General features: G+C 43.0%; 1 protein-coding gene across 5 annotated transcripts in view; it reads left to right on the plus strand.

The window, feature by feature from the left end:
- The window catches only part of TSC2 (TSC complex subunit 2), a 3048576-nt gene that overhangs the window by 2856160 nt on the left and 171183 nt on the right, over positions 1–21233 (plus strand). For all 5 annotated transcript variants that reach the window (XM_044089186.1, XM_044089187.1, XM_044089190.1 and 2 more), the window contains one exon: positions 18671–18762. In XM_044089186.1, the coding sequence (XP_043945121.1) occupies positions 18671–18762 (92 nt within the window). The remainder of the gene's footprint in view (positions 1–18670; positions 18763–21233) is intronic.

The following is a 21233-nucleotide window of genomic DNA, read 5'->3' on the forward strand; positions in this document are numbered from 1 at the left end:
TTAACGATATTAAGCCCATCTTCCATTTAAGAGGCATAAACCAGTTTGCACCAGAATCTAAAATCCGGATGACTACTGTGCAGTATTTCCTTCTGTGTCTGTAGGGATGCAACTGGATATGCTGCTTGGACTTGGAGAATGCCTATCTTTACATCAAAATACCTAGAGTGCCCAGGAAGATGTTCTTCGTGTTTCACTGTTGCAGTCATTACATTTGGGTAATCTGCTTGCAGGTTGCCCTCAGTCAGCCTGATTAACAAAGTCTTGGGTCCTGCATCGGTTGCTGTCCCTTCTTCCATGACGTCGGGTCGTCAGGGGTATAAAACATACAGCTGATGTCATTACCTCAGTCTTTCTTGCCGTGCGGTGCCCGAAGCAGAAGCAGTTCGCAAGTGCCGGTCGGCCAACTCCTGAAACTTTTGTTTTCGAGTTTCAGAACCGAAGTCTTCAACGTAAAGCTAAGTACCCATTTGAGGAAACTTTTTCTTGCTCCTTACCGATGTCAGTAAAAGTTAATAATTGCATTACTTGTGGAAAGCAAATACCTCATAAAGATTTTTATCTGTATTGCATTCCTTGCCTAGGCCCTGATCACGACGTACCTTGCTGTCAGTTTTGTGCTTTATTTAATCGGTGCACTATCCGTCGACGGTACATTTTTGCCTCTAAATATTTCGGTTCTCTGTTTAATTACCCTGAAATGACGTCGGTTAGCCATCCGACTACCGGAATTTTGAAAAAAATGCAAAGGTAAAGACAGAGACAGGCCGTTGAGGTCCACAACTGCCGACGACACTTCTCTAAGCCAGTCGCCAGTTCGCCGGTACTCAGAGAGGCACTTTCGCAGCCCCTGATACCTGCTACTTCTGACTCGCAGGCCTCTACTGAGACCCATTCTGAGCCCGGTATGCCGCGATATACTTCAACTATGGACCCCGCGGGTGTCTCTACCTTGGATGGGTCCGGAGCCGCTGTGCAGGCACCGGTTTCTGAGGGTGTATTCAGGCCTACAGACTTGCATATCAAACCAACTCCACCTTCAATAGTAAGGCTTAAATCTCTATCTATGTCGGAAAAAAATGATGCCCAGGCCACATGTTCAGGCCCCTATGCCTAAAAAACAAATGATCAAAGTGGCTGAAGATCTAATTACTCTAATCAGGGGTAGTCAACCCCCCCCCCCCCTTCTAAGAGGCCTAGGCCTGAGCTTGACTATGAATCTTCTGATCAGTTTCTTCTGACTCTTCTAATGACCTGGATTTGTCCATACCTACTTATGAGGATTCTGATGCAGAGGATTCCATTCCCTCTGCTTCCCCCCCCTGAGGATTTCTCTTTTGGTGAAACTTTACATACCTTACGGAAGCATTTCCCCTGTGAAAGTCAGGATTTCTGTGATTCAAAAAAGAGGCTTAGGGATTTTCTTCTTTTACCTCAGCATAGGCCTTTAGCTATACCTCCTGTACTAGACATTGTTGATGTGTTTTCGGAATCCAGTATGGCCCCTGATTCCCTGCCTCCAGCTCCTTGCAAACCAGACAGATACTACAGGGTTCCTGAGTCCCACAAGTTCCTTTTCAAAAATCCTGTGGCAGATCCTGAAACCATTTCTCAAGGGCCTAAGAACATTAAGGCCGCTACTAAAAATCCTACCCCTTCTGATAGAGACTCCAGGCCGCTGGATGGATGGGGTAAAAAGGTTTATACTTCTGCAACCTTGGCTATCAGGGCTTTAAACTGCCAATTTCATATGTTAAAATATCAACAGCGTATTATTGGACTTCTTAAACAGAAAATGATGTTGATTTCTGACTGTGTGGAAAATAAAGATTTGCAGGATTTATTGCATTCTGCTGAACAAGTTGGAAAATATACTTTGCAATGTGGTTTTGATTCTTTAGGGGCCTCTTGCAGGGCTGCTGTTACTGGGTCTGTGCTTAGAAGGCATGCTTGGCTTTAGGAGCAATCTCTGCCTCATCATGTTAAAGCAAAATTGTTGGATGCTCCTTTAAATCAGGACCGCCTGTTTGGCAATAAGGCTGAAGAAGTTTTAAAAAAGATGTAAGATAAAGCTAAATCTATGCAAACTGTAAAAGATTTCTTACAAGTGCAACCTCCAAGATTTAGTAGGCACTGGCCTACCAAGAATTGGTCCTTTCCAGCTCCTTCCAGATCCTCTCAAGCCAAATCCAGACACATCAAAAGCACCAGGTTTCAGTCTCAGGGGGCGCTCAGACCTAAGCAATGGGGGGCTCCACTTCCAAATCTGGAAATAACAAGACGACCCCCCCATGGTAAACAGCCTCAATGACTTTCCTTTAAAATTACCAAGCACTTACCTTTTATCCGCTCCTTTGGGGGGGGAGATTGCTTTTCATGCAAGAAACTGGGAACTCATAATCCAGGACAAATGGGTTTTAAATAGTGTCCCATGGATACAGATTTCATTTCCACATGTTGCCAACACCAAACGGGTGGCTAGACCTGCCCCCAAATCAGTGGGCAGAGGCTCAGAAACAAGTACTTTCCCTCTTAAACATGGGGGGCTATTCAACTGGTACCAGAAGAGGAAAAGGGACAAGGTTTCTATTCCAGGCATTTCCTGTTGCCTAGAAAAGACAAATCATGGCATCCAATTGTGGAACTGTCATCTCTAAACACCTTTCTGGACATTCCAAAATTCAAGATGCAACTCTTCACCATTTACTTCCTATGCTAAGCAAAGATGCCTGGTTGGCAACTCTAGATTTAAACAAAGCTTACCTGCAAGTCCCAATCAGGGAATCTTGCAGAAAATAACTACCCTTCAAAGCAGGCTGTTTGCATTATCAGTTCTCTGCACTGCCCTTTGGCTTTTCTACTGCACCCAGGGTATTCACAAAGTACCTGGCTCCAGTAATTGCATTTTGCAGGCTAAGAAATATTGAAATATATCCATACCTGGACAATTGTCTAATTCAGGCATAAAACCAGGTCATACTCCTAAATCATCTGGTGTTTGTAAAAAGAGTTCTAACTTGTCTAGGGTACACCATAAATGAAAAGAAATCACAACTGGTACCCTCTCAACAGATTACATTCCTGGGTGCAAGCTTGAATACAACTGCCCAGATGGCTTTCCTCACGCCAGAAAAGCAAATTCATTTGGTAACTTACTTCAAACAAGTGGCCACAAAAACCCTGCTATCTGCAAGACAAATACTGCAAGCCATGAGGTTCATGGCCTCCTGCATTCTTCTAATTCCATATGCAAGACTGCATACGAGGAAACTTCAGTGGTACTTAAAAAGTCTATCGAGTCAACATTGTCACAGCCTGGAAACAATGATTCCTATCATACCTTGCCTACGCCTGGAGTCCCTATGGTGGGCAGAGGCCTGCCACCAAAACAAGGGACTGCCATTCGCACTACCCCCTGCCGCCCAAACCCTAACTACAGACATATCAGATTATGCATGGGGGGCTTACCTGGCAGGGAAGTGCATTCAGGGCAAATGGAACCCAAATCAAATGCCACCTACATATCAATCAAAAAGAAATGTTAGCTGTACAGAATGCTCTGACAGCCTTCAAGGACTACATTCTTCCAGTACAACTATTGGTAAAGACGGACAACACTACCTTTTATGTGGTACATAAACAAGCAGGGGGATACACATTCCTACCCCCTCTGCAGACTAGCCATGGCATTGTGCAACATGGCCTTAAGCTACCAAGTGCACCTACAAGCTCAATTCCTGCCAGGAAAATTAAATACACAGGCAGATGGACTAAGCAGAAATCATTTTCAACATGTTGACAAGCAAATGGGGGAGCCCAGACATAGATCTATTTGCCTCCCCCCAGAACTACCAGTTGGACAAATTTTGCACAAGGACTCCCCACAAAAAAGCCTGGAAAGTGGATGCTCTGTCCTTCAGCTTTAAAAACCTATCAGTCTAAGCCTTTCCCCCTCTGCCTCTACTCTGCAAAGTTCTGTTAAAAGTCAAACAGGACAAACCAAGAATGATTTTGATTGCTCCAGACTGGCCACGCCAACACTAGTACCCGCTCCTGCGCAGAGTGTCACAAATATCTCCATGGCACCTGCCTCAGACACCTTCCTTACTGTCTCAGCAGAAGAACCAGATTCTGCACCCTCAGCTCCCTACATTGAACCTTGCAGCTTGGCTGATCAATTAAATTCACCCTTAGCATCCCTCAGCAAACCTGTGATGGATGTCGTCTTGGAGGCGAGAAGACTTAGTACTAGAAAATCTTATGCTGACAAATGGAAAAGATTCTGTGCTTGGAATCAGTCTCAAGGAATGAACACAGCAGCGCCCAATTTACCTCAGATTTTACAATATTTAACTGAGATGCTTCACAATGGCCTGTCTTTTTCCTCCATTAAAATCCACACCTCAGCCATTTCAGCTCATTATAACACAGAACCTCCCCTCTTCTCTCATCCTTTGCTCAAGCAGTACCTCAGAGGGGCCAATAACCTAAGACCACCCAGGAGAGCTCCAACCCCTGCCTGGGACCTTAACTTTGTATTGGAGAAACTCACTTTGTCTCCTTTCGAGCCAGCTGCTACTGCAGACTTAAAATTTCTTTCTTGGAAAACAGCCTTCCTTCTAGCAATCACTTCAGCTAGAAGGATATCTGAGTTACAGGCCCTTATGGCAGTGGAGCCTTTCATCCTCTTTCATGCGCCCAGGGTGTCACTCAGGACCCAACCCATCCTTCATGCCTAAGGTGGTATCCAGTGTGACTCTTAATCAGTCCATTCATTTGCTAACTTTCTTTCCCAATCCACAGAACAAAGGGGAACGGATTCTGTATTCATTGGATGTGCACAGACAACTGAGATTCTTCTTGGACAGAACTACAACTCAAAGAAAATCTGAACAAGGATCAGATCTCATTCCACCAGGGCTGCACCTACTTCTGCAGCCTTTCTCAGAGGTGTTCCTACCAGGGATATTCTAGAAGCTGCTACCTGGAGTTCAGTTCATACTTTTACCAAGCATTATCATCTACCAATTTTCTCTAAATCTAGAGCTGGCTTTGCCACTGCTGTGTTGCAGGGCCTTATAGCTGGCCCTAATGCTGTATAAATCCATCCTCCCAACCATGGCTTTGGGAATCTACCCAAATGTAATAACTGCAACAGTGAAGCACGAAGAACATAGTACAGTTGTGTACACTTACCATAAATGTAGATGTTCGAGTGTATTCACTGTTGCAGTCCTGGATGTTCTTCGTGTTTCACTGTTGCAGTCATTACATTTGGGTAATCCTGCTGGCAAGTTGCCCTCAATCGGCCTGAATTCCAAAGTCTTGGGTCCTGCGTCGGCTGCTGTTACCCCTTCCCTGACGTCAGGTCATCAGGGGTATAAAAGAAGCAGCTGACGCCATTTTCTTTAGTCTTTCTTGCTACGCGGTGCCCAAAGCAAAAGCAGTTCGCAAATGCCGGTCGGCCGACTCCTGAGATTTTCTTGTTCGAATTTCAGATCCAAAGTCTTCATTAAAGCTAAGTACCCCATTGGGGAAAATTTTTTCTTGCTCCAGACAGATGTCAGAAAAAGTTAATTGTATTTCTTGTGGAAAGCAAATACCTCATAAGGATTTTCATTCTTACTGTATTCCTTGCCTAGGCCCTGACCATAACGTTTCATGTTGTCGCTTTTGTGCTAGATTTAACCAGTGAACTATTAAGCGTCAGTATGATTTTGCATTAAACTATTTTGGATGTAGGTTTAATTATCCTGAAATGTTGTTGGATATCCATCCGACTACCGGAGTTCACAAAAAACGCAAAGAAAAAGAAAAAGACAACCGAGACCCAAAACCAATGATGAAGCTTCTCCTAAGCCAGTCACCGGTTCACCTGTTCTCATTGAGGTGCTTTTGCAGCCCCTGACGCCCGCTACTTCAGAGTCGCAGGCCTCTACCGACTCCCATGTGGAGTTGGCTATGCCACTGGAAACTCATGGTATTGGAGCCTCAGACACTTTTCCTTCAGATGGGTCCAGAGCCGCTGAGCTGGCACTGGCTTCTGAGGGTGTATTCAGACCTAAACATCTATACATTAAACCAACTTCAGCTTCAAAGGCAAAGACTAAAGCACCTGCAAAGACAAAGAAACAAACTCAAGAGCCATGTGGACAGGCCTCCATGCCCAAAAACAGATGCTCAAAATGGCCGAAGACTTGATTACCTTGATCAGGGGTTCCCATCCCCCTCCTGATAAGAGGTCTAGGCAAGAGACAGACTATGAATCTTCAGATCAGGTTTCTATTTATTCTGATTCCTCTTCTGACCAGGAATATTCTATTCCCCCATGAGGATTCTGATGCTGAAGAATCTATTCCGTCAGCTTCTCCTCCAGAGGACTATTCTTTTGGAGGAACCTTGCATACCATGAAAGGAGCATTTCCACTGGGAGAGCCAAGATTTTTCAGAATCTAAAAAGAGGCTCGGGGACTTTTTTTTACTACCCCAACACAGGCCTTTAGCCATTCCACCTGTGTTAGACATTGTAGATGATGTGTTTTAAGAGTCAAGTCTGACCCCTGACTCCTTACCTCCCGCTCCTGTTAAGCCTGAGAGATATTACAGGGTTCCTGACTCTCATAAATTCCTTTTCAAAAGCCCTGCTGCAGACCCAGAAACTATTTCACAGGGTCCTAAAGGGGTTAAGGCTTCTGCTGCAAAAAACCCTACCCCCTCTGACAGAGATTCAAGGGCACTGGATAGATGGGGAAAAAAGGTTTACACATCTGCTACCTTGGCTATAAGGGCCTTAAACTGTCAATTTCATATGCTTAAATATCAGCAACATGTCATGGCATTGCTTAAACAGAAAATGTTATTAAATTCTGAATGTGCAGAAAACAAGGAAATGCAGGATGTATTGCATGCAGCTGAACAAGTTGGAAAACATACTTTGCAATGTGGGTTTGATTCTCTAGAGGCCTCCTGCAGGGTCGCAGTTACGGGTTCTGTAATTAGTAGGCATGCTTGGTTAAAGGAACAAAATCTCCCTGATCATGTCAAAATTAAATTATTAGATGCACCTTTACAGCATGATACTTTGTTTGGTCTTAAAGAAAATGGAGACAAAGCTAAATCTATGCAAACCGTCAAAGATTTTTTACAAGTACAGCCATCTAGGTTTAGCAGACACTGGCCTACAAAGAAATGGTCCTTTCCTGTGTGATACAGACCTCAAAGGGGCAGATCCAGATGCCCTAGAGGAAGATCCCAGGCACAAGGTTCATACAGTTCAAAGCAATGGGGTGCTTCTACCTCCAAAAGTGGAGAAGACAAATCACAACCTTACAGGAAACAGTCCCAATGACTTCCCCCTGCCTGCACCAAGCACTTATTTCCTGGCAGCACCCTTAGGGGGAAAATTAGCACTTTTTTTTCAAAATTGGCACATTATAACCCAGGACAAATGGGTTCTAAATATTGTGTCACAAGGCTACAAGTTCCATTTCCATCCCCTGCCAAAGGCAAACAGCTGGCCAGATCTGCCAAAAAATCAATGGGCAGAGACACAAAAACAAGTCTCATCCCTCATGGACAATGGGGGCCATTCAACAAGTGCCAGAGCAAGAGCGGGGACAAGGATTTTACTCGACTGTTCTTGGTACCCAGAAAGGACAAGGCCAATACTGGACCTATGTATTCTGAACACATTCCCGGATATACCAGAATTCAAAATGTTGACTTTGCAACAGCTTCTGCCCATGCTGGGCAAGAACGCTTGGCTTGTGACTTTAGACCTAAAAGAGGCATACCTGCATGTCCCAATCAGACAAATATAGGTTCATAGGTTGGTACTGGGCTATCTGCCCGAAGGCATATATTAGCCCAGCCACGTTGTGCGGAATTCACCGCCCCTTTAGTAGTTCCCTAGACCCTTGTACTAGCAGCTAGTACCCTTGGCCCCTATCTAGTAGTGCTGTTGGGGTGATCCCCGGTGTGAACTTTCTGTTACCCATCCACTCAACAAGGTTCCTCTTGAAGAGTGATAGTGAGGGGCTCTGTCTTATGTAGATCGGGACCCTATTCCATAGTAAGGGAAGTCTCTGCGAAGGGAATCTATCCCTCCAGCATGTTCTATTCATTGTTGTGTTGAGGTTTATATCCCTAGAGCGTGTAGCTCGAGTAGATTTGGTTTTGCTAAGATAGAGCATGTTCAACAATTCTGGGTTGAACATGGCTCTGTACGTTAGACAGAGATCGCCTCTGAGAAAGCGGTATACAACAAAGAACAGTCTCAGCTTTTTCAATCGTGCTGCATAGGGCAACTGTTTGAGGCCAGTAATCCTCTTGGTTAGGTACCTCTGTGGTCCAATTGGTGCATTGTACTCAATAATGGGTCTGATGAGGGAAGAGTAGAGGGGCACCATTATATCCTTAGATCTTGATGCGAACCCTTTCGTGATCAGATGGGTCACATAGAAGGATTTTCTAACCACTTTGGCAACATGGTTATCAAAGAAAAGCTGACTATCTACTTGGGTCCCTAGATCCCTTATTTCTTCTTCAGATTTCAGGGGATTACCTCCTATGTTGTAATTTGCGGATACTCTGTTTTTTCCAAAGGGGATTACTATGCATTTTTTTGCATTTAGCTTGAGACCATGGCATTGACACCATGCATCAGTCTCATTTAGGCCCTTCTAGAGGATCTCCATGTCGGCTGGAGACTCTGTTATAGCACCCAGTTTGCAGTCATCCGCAAACTTAGTCAGCCACAGCCCTTCTGTGCTTGCCTGCACTTCTGAGAAGTATGTGCCCAGGACAGAGACCTGAGGCACACCACTCGTTACTGGTCTGGATTCGGACTTTATGGGATCTGTCTGAGAGCCAGTTTGCGATCCATCTTGTGACGTAAGGGTTTTATGCCTAGGCTGGTGAGCTTATCAATAATACCTGAATGGGGAATGGGGTCAAATGCTGTAGCAAGGTCAAGGTAAGCCGTGTGTACCTCCTTTCCCTTATCTATAGCCTGAGTAACTGTCTCAGAGAAATCCACCAGGTTCAGGAGGCATGATCTGACGAAGCCGAACTGTGTGGGGTCCAGCGACTGGAGGTTCCCAATCTCTCCATTTATGAGTTCCATAATGATTCGCTCCATAGCCTTATAGATCAGACTGGTCAGGCTTATTGGTCGGTAGTTCCCAGGGTCAGTTGTGGCCCCACCCTTGTGTAGCGGGACCACCGTTGCCGTGCGCCATTCTATGGGCACATATCCTGTGGAGAGGCTTAGACTGAACAGGGTATTAAGATGCGGGGTTAATTCCTTTTGGAGCTCGCGTATAACACAGCCTGGGACACCATCTGGTCCCATGGAGGTGGTGTTTTTAGCTTTAGATAGAGCCTTGTTAACCAACATATCAGTAATAATTGGACTTACACAATCCTCTGGAATAGTAATAGGCCCTGTAGGTGGTGAGGGAGACATTTGCACTGAACTTGCCAGCCAAGATGTTGGCAATGTCAGAAGTGTCAGTGTATTTTGTTCCATTTTGTACTAGCTCAGAACAGACCTGAGCGTTGTCATTTAGGTTTTTGATGTAGCCATAGAAGGCCTTATGGTTATCCTTGGCAACTTTCTTTTCAAAATTAGCTTTAGTTGACTTGATGAGGGCCCTCAATTTCTTACTAATGCTGATCAGGGATGATTTTTCTACTTGAGATTTGGCCTTTTTTTGTATAAGTCTCCTCCTTTTATTGTAAAGTTTGCTTATGGCCAGGGTCCACCAGACTGGTTTCTTCTTGTTTGAGGAAGGAGTCTTTGTTTTATTTGGGATAGCACGGTCCATGCAATCCTGAAGATGCATATAGAGTGCCTTGGTGTAGGATTCCGTATCCTGGATATCATTATCCTTCTGCAAGGGAATAGTGAAGCTTTCCACTTTGGATGCAAGTAGTTTGAAGTTTGCTTTGGAAAGGTTTTTTACAATGGTTTCTTTGACTGGGGGAGGTGGAGGGGTGAGGATGTCCAGGGTTATCAGTTTATGGTCGGATCTGACCGAGGAGGGAGTGATAACGGGTGTGGTACAATGGGCGCCCATATTTGTGAAGATTAAATCCAATATGTTGCCCCCTCTAGTGGGGGAACATACTAGTTGTTCAAGGGCATTTGAATTTATAAATTCTATGAATCGCTGAGCATAGGAGTTGGAACATTGGTAGTTTGCCCAGTCTATACCAGGGTAGTTGAAATCACCCAAGATTATGGTGTTGGGTACGACCTTTATATTTTCCAATGTCTCAAGGAATGCAGAGTGAGCATCTTGGGACATGGTGGATGATCTATAACCGGCTACGACTTGAAATGTGGTTTTGCCTGCTGATAGTTTCGCATGGATGATCTTTGGGGCATCATGCTGCGCTACTAACCTGGAGATATGGGTATCCTTGATGAATATGGATACACCTCCTCCCTTTGTACTGCGATCCGGTAACTGAGACCGGAAGGTATGATATGAATTGTAACCTGGCAGTGGTGGGGTGCTCTCTTGAGCCTTGAATCAGGTTTCCATCACTGCACAAACATCGATTTTCTCCATGCTGAGGAGAGCCTCGAGTGTGTGCATTTTGAGGTTGAGACTTCTGGCGTTGAGTAGCATTACCCTTAGTTTTTGGTTACTTGTGCTGGTTATGGTGGTTGGTTTGTCCTTTGAGCCTTGCCTAAAAAAGGCACTATGGGGACGGCAAGAGCCTTGGCCAGTATTTGAAAACCTAGGGGTGACAGGTGCAACCTATCTCTGGCAAAACAGCGAGGCTTGTCTATCATGTCATCCCAGGCAGACAGACACTGGATCCCCTTAGAATGACACCAGAAGCTTAGCCAGTTGTTGAAATTGATCATTTTGTCTTTGTATTGTGGTATCATTCTAGGTGAAGGTAGTATGCTACTCAAGGTCAGGGTCATACCAGCTTGGGCTACATGATCAGAGAGCTCCTCACTGTCTCTCTTCATGTAGTCCAGGGAGGTACATCTTAGATCATTCACACCAACATGTACAATAACAGAGTCATACTTGTACTTGTTCTGGAGTGACCCAAGTGCCTGTGTTATGTGGCGGATCCGAGCACCCGACAGGCAGCTGACAGTAACCTTCTCCTTGTTCAGCCTGGTGAGTGGAACATCCCCGTGTGCCTTACTATAGAGTCTCCTATTACTAGCGTGTTAGGTATGGTGTTTTGCCTTAAGAACTGTTGTGAGGCACACTGCTGAGGTGAATTATGTGTTTTCTGGCTTGTGTTTGGGGGTGCAGGTTGCTTGCTTGTCTGCTTTGGAGGGCACTGTTTCTTTTTCAGATTGGTACCTAGTGCCTCCGAATATGTTTTTGTGTATTTATGCGTATGTTTTGCCGGTGCTTGTTTTGTAGATTCATGTGTGACAGGTGGTGTGATGCAAGTGTGTCCCTTATCCTCTTAACTGTCTATTACAGTCATGGGTTGAGAGCGCTTAGCCTCCAGTCTGGCTGTGTATTTGCATCTCTCACGAGTGTTTGTGTCTAGAGGTAAGAGGAGAGGGTTGTCTGTATACATGAGGCAGTTGTGACATTGCCTCAGGATGCCCAATTCCACCAGATGAACTGGAGAGTACACCTGAAGCTGACCTCTGGACATGCTTTGAAGAGTAAATTGAACTTAAGTCCTGCGGACAATTGAGGGTCTTATGCTATATTATAGTAGTGCTGTCTAGGAAATTTGGAGAATAATAGTGCTGTCTAGGAGATTATGACAAGTGCTGATTTCTGTTTTGCAAGTGCTGCAATAAGAGCAACTGATTTGAAGCACTTGAGTTGAGGCTTGCCTAGTTCTAAGGGAAAATTTACAGAGCAGACTTTGTTGGGCTGGGAATAGTATACCCCAGCTAACCGGCGCTGCCCGACACTGCTCTGTGCGCAAGACCGCGCAAAAAGAGAGTTGCAGGGTTTTTCCTCTAGATAAGTGAGGAAAGTGAGTACAAGAGCTGTTTTTCTCTAAGCAAGTGAGAAAAGTAAGTACAAAAACTATTTTCCTCTAGGTATTGAGGAAGATAGAGTGCTATAGTAATTAGTAGCTTATTTAGTGCTTACAAGTTCTGAACAAGTGCTGAGTATGAACAAGCAAATTTAAGTGCTAAAACTAAGAATCTTTATCTGCACTGGATGAGTTACAGGACAGAAACAAGTGCAAATACAGGCTTTCAAATCAAAAAGTTGAGAGAGATGGAAGAGATTGCCCAAACGGCCAATAACTACAAATGCTGGGCCAGAACCACTACTTATGTGGTAGACAGGTGACCTAGTGCTTACCACTCCCACTGATAAGCTAGAAGGCTTCCCTCCAACACAGAAAGGCTTGGGGGACTCAGAAGCTTACATACAGTCCTGGATACAGCAAATCTGTATCTGGAACACTAGTTACAGGAAAGGTAGGAAACAGGCTTACAGTTTTTTTACAGAAAAGTAGCAAAAACAGTAGTAAAAAACAATTCACATGCAGTGCAAGCTAGCACACTGGAGTATGCAGCAATATTAGACCAAACACAGTTTAAAAAATGTAATTAAATTAAAAAGGACTAAAAGCAAGTGCAGAAAGAGTTTATTAGGTAGAATGTGGTAACGAGATGGGACGGGGGAGTGTCCCTTGCAAAAGCCACCAAATTTAAACTACAAACCAAAAATAGGGAGGGTGGGTGGGACAAAACAGTTTCAACAGAGATCTAAGCAAAAACTAACAGTACAAACTTTAAAACCAAAAAAATATTCTCAGCTCTGTATATTTGCCGATCAGTCTCAGAACAGTGAGACAACAGTTTCAACACAGATCTAAGCAACAAACTCTATAACCAAAAAAATATATACTCAGCTCTGTATAATTGCAGATAGTATGTAAGGCAGTCTGTCAGAACACAGGTTCCAGCAATTTGCAGAAGATACCCTCAGATTCAAGGCTGGATCAATGCATTACCAATTCTCTGCACTGCCCTTTGGCTTATCTACTGTGCCCAGGGTCTTTGCAAAGTGCCTGGCACCAGTAATTGCATTTTGCAGACAGAGGAATACAAATATATCCTTACTTGGACGACTGTCTAGTTCAAGCAGAGAACAAGGACATTCTACTACAGCATCTGGCGTTTGTGAAAAGACTTCTAACATGCATAGGGTACACAGTCAACGAAAAGAAATCAAAACTAGTACCCTCTCAAGAGATAATATTCCTGGGTGCAAGCTTAAATACAACTGCCCAGATGGCTTATCTCACGCCAGACAAATAAAGGCAACTGACTACCTATTTCAGAATGTTAGCAACAAAGGCCCAGTTATCTGCAAGAAAAATTCTGCAGGCTTTGGGCTTCATGGCATCCTGCATCCTACTAATACCATATGCAAGACTGCATTTGAGGAAACTTCAATGGTACCTAAAAAGTGTTTGGACTCAACATTGCCACAGCCTGGAAACTATGATTACTCTCATTCCCTGCCTGCAACAGGAGTTTCGATGGTGGGCAAAGGCTTGTCACCAAAACAAGGGACAGCCATTCACATTACCCCCAGCCAGGCAGACACTAACAACGGATGCATCAGATTATGTCTGGGGGGCCCACATGGCAGGAAGATGCATTCAGGGCACATGGACCTCAAACCAAATGCATCTACATATTAATCAAAAAGATATGCTAGCTGTTCAAAATGCTTTGACAGCCTTCAAGGACCTAATTCATCCAGGACAACTACTGATAAAGACAGACAACACCACGGTCGTGTGGTATATAAACAAGCAGGGGGGCACACATTCTTACCCCCTTTGCAGACTAGCCATGACTTTGTGGGACACAGCATTGGCTTACCAAGTACATCTGCAAGTACAATTCCTGCCAAGAACGAATAATACTCTGGCAGATGAACTAAGCAGAAACCTCATGGATCCCCACGAGTGGCAGCTGGATCCACAAGTCTTCAGCATGATAACAAGCAAATGGGGATTCCCGGACATAGATCTATTTGCCTCCCCTCACAACTACCAACTAAAAAGATTCTGCACAAGGATTTATCACAAACAAGCATGGAAAGTGGACGCCCTATCTTTCAGCTGGAAAAACCTATCCGTATATGCCTTTCCCCCTCTGCCTCTCCTCCCCAAGGTACTCCTAAAGGTCAGACAGGAGAAGCCAAAGATGATACTGTTTGCCTCAGACTGGCCCCGCCAGTACTGGTACCCAATACTAAGGAGCTTGTCTCAATGCCCAGCTTGGACCTTACCTCAAGTATCTCATCTACTGTCCCAGCAAAACAATCCGATCCTGCACAGCCAACTCAGGACTTTAAACCTGGCAGCATGGCAGATAATGTAGTCATGCAAAACACACCTCTCAGTAAAGCTTTGATGGATGTCATCTTGGAAGACAGAAGGCCTAGTACTAGAAAATCCTATGCTGGAAAATGGAAGAGATTCTGTGCTTGGAACCAGGTACAAGGGACAGACACAGCTGTGCCAAATATTCCTCAGATTTTGCACTACTTAACTCAGATGCTGGACACAAAGGCCTATCTTTCTCATCTATTAAAATTCATGCCTCTGCCATTTTGGCTCATTACAATGCAGAGCCACCAATCTTTTCTCATCCCTTATTAAAACAGTACCTCAGAGGAGCCAAAAATGTAAGGCCTTCAAGGAGATCACCAATGCCTGCATGGGACCTCCTTTTGAGCCAGCTGCTACTGCTGATATAAAAATTTTTATCTTGGAAAACAGCTCTGCTCCCAACAATAACTTCTACAAGACGAGTTTCAGAGCTGCTGGTACTCATGGCTGTGGAACCTTTTATAATTTTTTATCCAGACAGGGTTTCCCTGAGGACAAACCCAACATTTATGCCTAAAGTGATGTCCAGTGTGGCTCTTAACCAAACCATTCATCTGCCAACTTTGTATCCAAATCCACAGAACAAGGGGGAGAGAATTCTGCATTCTTTGACATACGTTTAGCTTAGATTCTACTTGGACAAAACCAAAGTTTTCAGGAAGACAGAGCAATTACTAGTGGCATATGCTGCAGGATCACAAGGAAAGGCCATCTCAAAGCAAACTATTTCAAAGTGGATAGGCCATTGTATTAGTTTCTGCTACTTACACCATGGCAAACCATGCCTAAGGGCATTAGGCCACATTCCACCAGAGCTGCAGCCACTTCAGCAGCCTTCCTCAGGGGAGTACCAACCAAGGACATTTTAGAGGCGGCTACTTGGAGTTCAGTGCACACCTTTACAAAGCACTATCATCTGCCACTGTACTCTAAATCCAGGGCAGGCTTTGCCACTGCAGTTCTGCAGGGCCTCATAGCCGCTCCTAATGCTGTTTAGCACCAGGCTCCCTACCATAGCTTTGGGACTCTACCCAAATGTAATGACTGCAACAGTGAAATACGAAGAACATAGTACACTTGTGTACACTTACCATAAATGTAGATGTTCGAGTGTATTCACTGTTGCAGTCCAGGTTACCCACCCACCATCCCTCTTTTCTTCTGATGGAACCTATCTTTCCTTTTCTGATTATACAACCTATGTGGTGTATTTGCTTGTAGATGAAGGTAAAGTTTATATTGCTGCATGTAATTTTATATATACGTATAAATTTTGGCTACCCTTTTAGGGGCCACCTGACATTTGGGGCAAGAAAAACTAAAGAAAATGGCGTTGGCTGCTTGTTTTATACCCCTGATGACCTGACGTCAGGGAAGGGGCGACAGCAGCCGACACAGGACCCAAGACTTTGGAATTCAGGCTGACTGAGGGCAACCTGCCAGCAGGATTACCCAAATGTAATGACTGCAACAGTGAATAGACTCGAACATCTACATTTATGGTAAGTGTACACAACTGTACTTTACCCTCCCTCCAGCCCCCTGTTTTTCTCTGACTATACCTCTACTTTCTGTTACTATGCTTAAAAGCCTTTTTGGTGTATTTGCTTTTGGTTGGAGGTATATTGCTGTAATTGAAATTATATTTTGCTCCCCATTCGGGGGGCACCTGACATCTGGGGCAAGAAAAACTGAGGTAATGACGTCGGCTGCATGTTTTATACCCCTGACATCATTGAAGAAGGGATAGCATCCGACATAGGATCCAAGACTTTGTTAATCAGGCTGACTGAGGGCAACCTCCCAGCAGATTACCCAAATGTAATGACTGCAACAGTGAATACACTCGAACATCTACATTTATGGTAAGTGTACACAACTGTACTTTCCTGCACATTTGCGTAGGGACAGTAATTATCAATTCATAGATAATCCTTTTGGTCTCTCAGTTGTCCCAAGGGAATGGAAAAAGATCAAAGCATATGCACAAGTGTTTTAGAGGTGAGGTAGTCCTCATTTTTTTATTGGCTCTTCAGGACATCCTCCTCAAAGGTGCAATTGCCATCTGCTATGACAACATGGTGATAGTGTAGTATATAAACAAAAAATGGAGGGAAACTGTTCGTACCCCTTATGTCAGGAGGCTATGAAGTTATTTGAATGGGCCATGTCAGCCCATAGCTTTCGTATACATACATCCTGTGACAGACCAATTGTCTTACAGATAAACTTAGTTGGTGCTTTCTGATGCTTTATGAGTGGTTACTTAAGTCAGTGGATGGTCATTGTGTTATTTCACTGTTACGGTGAGCCAAACTGTGACTTGTTTGCATCCCTTACCAGTGGCAGGTACAGCAACTTTTTTCCCTAATTTCCCCTCTGGGATATACTCTGTGGGATGCTGTAGCCCCAAAGTGGTCTTCGGGTCTCCTATATACATTCCTCCTAGTTCCCTCATCATAACATTTCTACAGAAAGTCAAACTGCACAAGCTCAAGGACATTCTCATAACCCATTTCTAACATTGTGTTGTTCCTGCTTCTGTGGGTATTCCTTATGAAAAAGCCATTTTTATTAAAATATACAAAGAACTGTTGACACATCCATTTGGCAAACCTCATCAAGTCCTTCAGTTCCTCAGATTGATTGTATAGTTTCCTGAAGTCCATTACTGTCCAGGTACCCAGCATACCCATCCACTATGATCCTTATTCTTACAGCAGCCAAAAAATGCTTTTCTAGAATGGCATGCTAAAGTAAATGTGTAAAGTTTTCTATGCAGGGAGTTGATACTTATTTTGGCCTCACTGCCCATGGTTCCTTTAGTTCCTAGCTGACATGGTTGATATTCATCTATGGAGGTCTGCTTGGCTGCCATCCCTAAATTTCATCAGGAACCAAAGCCATCATCTCTAACATCCTTTAGTGTGAGAAAAGTTTTTTTAAGAGGTACCATCTTGAGAACCCATCTCATAGGGCCCACACCTCTGTGCAACCTTGAGGTTTGTACTAGAAGAACTAATTCTGCCATCATTGAAACTGTTGGATAGTGCAGCTTTAAATTCTTGGCTTGGAAGACCATGTCCTTACTGGCTTTTACTTTTGCCAGAAGGGTATCTTAACTACAAACTGTGTTGTCAAACTCCCTGCTTATCAGTTTATGTAAAGACAGAGTATGTTTGTATACTAATCTGACATTTATGCCAAAACGTTACTTCAGAATTAACCTTATCATAGTCCATCAACATACCTATATTCTTCCTGCAGTTTTAAACAAAGGAGAATGCAGGCTGCATTGTCTTTGATGTTCATAGCTCACCATTTATATAGATGCACATGATAACTAAATATAGCCAGAGAAAGAAGCCAAATATGATCTGCAGGATGATCAGCGTTTTCCTTTCTTTACCTCTCACAAAATTGACTAAAAGTGTTTGTGTTCACTCTGTCCAGGTGGATATCAGAATGCTGTACTTTTTGCTCTACAAAATGCAGTAAATCTCCGATTAGTGAAAAATAAGCCCCATTCTGCAAAGGTAGTATTCACTTCCTTAGCTCCTTTTGCGAATTCATCTGTTGATGGCATTTATGCAGCTGCAGCTTGGGCTTTGGTGCACACTTTTGCAAGACACTGTAAAATGGATGTGATCTCGAAATCTAGGTCGATCATCACAGCCAGTATCCTTTGAGATATTTTGTCATGAGTCCACCTAAAACCAGTAGCTGACAACACTTTTCTGATGTTGCCCTGGACAGACTAAATCCATGTAGGATATAAACAGTGTGTATCTACCAGAAAGTTAGATCCTCATGATTCCCATCCATCTACCTCAAAATACCAGCCAGCCTTCTCCCTCATTCCTTTTTAGGGCCATATGGAAAGACCTGGCCAATTATACCTGAGGCTTGTGTAGTAATGTCATAGCCAAAATGCTTAATGAGGGTCTGGGAGAGGCCAAATTGATGTTGAGAAGTGTGATGCGCTATAGGAATGAGGGGAGGCATTTGTTCTTCAGAGAACTTTGATTCCAAGATGACTGCTGCCTACAGCTACCGGTCCTGGCACTGAAGAGGGTGGGTGTAGATCATGAAGATCTAGCCTCATGGCAAGTATGTAACTTTAGTTTTCCATATTCTATATTTTTCAGTTGCTTAATTTTTTTTCAAACTGATCATTAATCCATTGTTGCTGTTTCAGGACACGGTGTTCATGAATGTGCATTTCTTCATCAGCAGTACATACGTTTTTTTTTTTTGTTTCAAAATGTGGTTAAACAAAATTCTGTCATCTTTACTTTAGATCTAGAAGGACTAGTGGATACAAGTGTTGCTAAAATTGTGTCAGATAAGAATCTTCCTCTTCTGGTCCGTCAGATGGGACTGCATGCTAATGTAAGTATAAAAAAAAATATTTGTCATTCTGTAGGAATTTATGATGGTTCTGTAGAAATGTATTTTATCTGTTTAAGTATTGAAGAACTGAAAGAGCTGTATGATACTGGAAATGAATGTCTTTATCTTTTAATTGCCCACATCTGTGCTGAGCAGGTGCCAGTCTCTCCTTTATGTGCCAAATCTTCTTGTACCTTTCAGAATAAAAGTCTGTATTCACTTAAGTCTGATAATGGTGGTTTATTATCTAGTAGCAGCAGCATACAGTGTGGAGGGAGATGTCAAAAGTCAAGTCTTACTGTCTCAAATAGTGCTGATAAACTGAAATAAACTGAATTATACTGTCCATAGCTTCTGTACTCAGAATTGTTTCTTTCCTCCTGAATGACAGAATTAATACTGTTTTCTATATTTGGTGGACTTCCAGACATTTGACCTGATTTCTGTACCTGGATTAAACTTACTATACTGACCGTCCTGCTTATCAGTACCAAACCTCTGTATTTAATCTCCTGAATATACATAACAAACCACTCCTCTTTAACCTTTGTTCACTAGGCCTCGTACCATCTAAACAAGATTGGTTTATACTCAATGTACTACACATTCTGTTAGTACATTTTATGTTTATCTTGGTCAGTATTTTAGACTGACGGTTATTTCTCTGAGCTCATTTGTATCCTTCACTGAAATATTCCTTTCTATTGAAACTGCACTTATGGAAAGTGCATGTAATGTAAAATGAAGAGCTAGGCCTGCTTTAACATGGCTGCATTTCTAGGCCTATGCAAAAAAGAATATACTGTATGTATGTATAACAAACTACATTTAAGTGAGACCTGATCTTGTAATAGATGATGCTTATGTATTTAATTGTCCACAAATCTGCAGTGTTCCAAAAGCTAGTGAATTAGACAGTCTACCAAAACAAACTGAAGTCCAGACAAAAAGTTTCCATCTTCAAAAGCAAACTAAAGAAAATTACATTCAGAAGTACAGTATAGATGTGTGTATGCCACTAAACGGAGAGAAATTCCTTCCAACTGTACTTAGAAGCAGTGAGAGAGTTTTTTTAATGAGTTCTTGACATTTGTTTAAAGCTGGACAAACTCAGTAACTTTGATAACAAACTGAGCTTTAATTTTCTTATGTCCCATAAGTAAACTCATCATCAGTTTTTGAACACCTTATGAAAGGAACTTTAAGAGCAATGTTTGCAAGAGCTGTTCCAGAAGAGGATGCACCTGCTTGTGAACTACTTAGAATCCTTTGCCAGTGCTAAATCCATTTTTTTCACTTGATGCACTGCATTTTGCCATTCTTCCAGTATGCCTTTTTTGTTGTGTTAGAGGTTTTTTTTATGTCTTATACCACCACTGCCTTTGATCACCAATGCATGTAAGGAGAGTCTTGCCTCTTGGAAAGAAGTGATTCTGACACCCATCTTACATGTTAGAATGATTTTCAGCATTACAGAAAATCTTGAAATGTCTAATTCTGATAATGCATTTTCTGCTCTCTGTCTTAAGTTTAGGAGCTATCATTCTCTGTCTTAGTTATATATGATGTGAGAAACAGTAATACTTGTCTTTCATTGGTTCTTTTTTGTTTTCAGCTTTAGACAGACTGTCAATGTGATTGCTTTGCTTGTTCCTGAGTAACATCCAGGTCTTCAGATCTTGGCATCAATGACTAATTTTTTATACAATTTCTTATAATTATGTGGGTTTTCATGTTCTGATATCCAGTTTGGGGAGCTTTTAAAGCAAGTGATCCCCCCCCCCTCAAAAAAAAGTTAACAGTCAAGTACTCAGTTCCCCCTTAAGTCCTGATAAGACAGCTCATAGACGTTTGTTGTCCTTACATCATATGTTTGGGTTTATTTGTGTGGATATCGTATGCACTAGTATTGTTTCCTCTAATTGCCTGTAGTGTAACTCCAAAGACTGGGATCACACTGATGTTGTTTGTCTTTCGGCTTTTCCCGATTAGGGGTCGTCACAGCGGAATTCTGGTCCGCTAATGATTGGCAGTAGATTTTTATGGTGCCGAGTTGCCAACCCAACGCCCAACCTTCAGCGAAGGCACACTCATTCACGCATGTCTTTCGGAGGCCACTCGACCGCTGGGAGGACATGCAGACTCCACACAGAAGGCACTCCAGCCAAGAATTAAACAAGAGAACCTCTTGCTGGGATCACACTGATAGGTAGACTAAAATAATGGAGTAGAAAATACACTTTATAAAGTGTGTGCTGTTGTTTTGTGCAAGTCAGTGAGATTTGAGCATTAGTATATATATATAAGGGGGATGTGTCATAGTGCAGGGAAAGGCTTGACCTTTCTGCAGAAATGCATTCTTGATGATTTGTGTTTCATTTATTTTTGGATTAGAAGCAGTTTTGTTTTAGATTACTACTATTACGAAGATTGCACATGAGCATTTAGGTTAGAGCAGTCATAGTGGAAGC

The sequence above is a fragment of the Protopterus annectens genome, chromosome 12.part0 (genome assembly GCF_019279795.1).
Source record: "Protopterus annectens isolate FY-2018-M chromosome 12.part0, PAN1.0, whole genome shotgun sequence".
In the NCBI taxonomy this organism is placed as follows: domain Eukaryota; kingdom Metazoa; phylum Chordata; order Ceratodontiformes; family Protopteridae; genus Protopterus; species Protopterus annectens.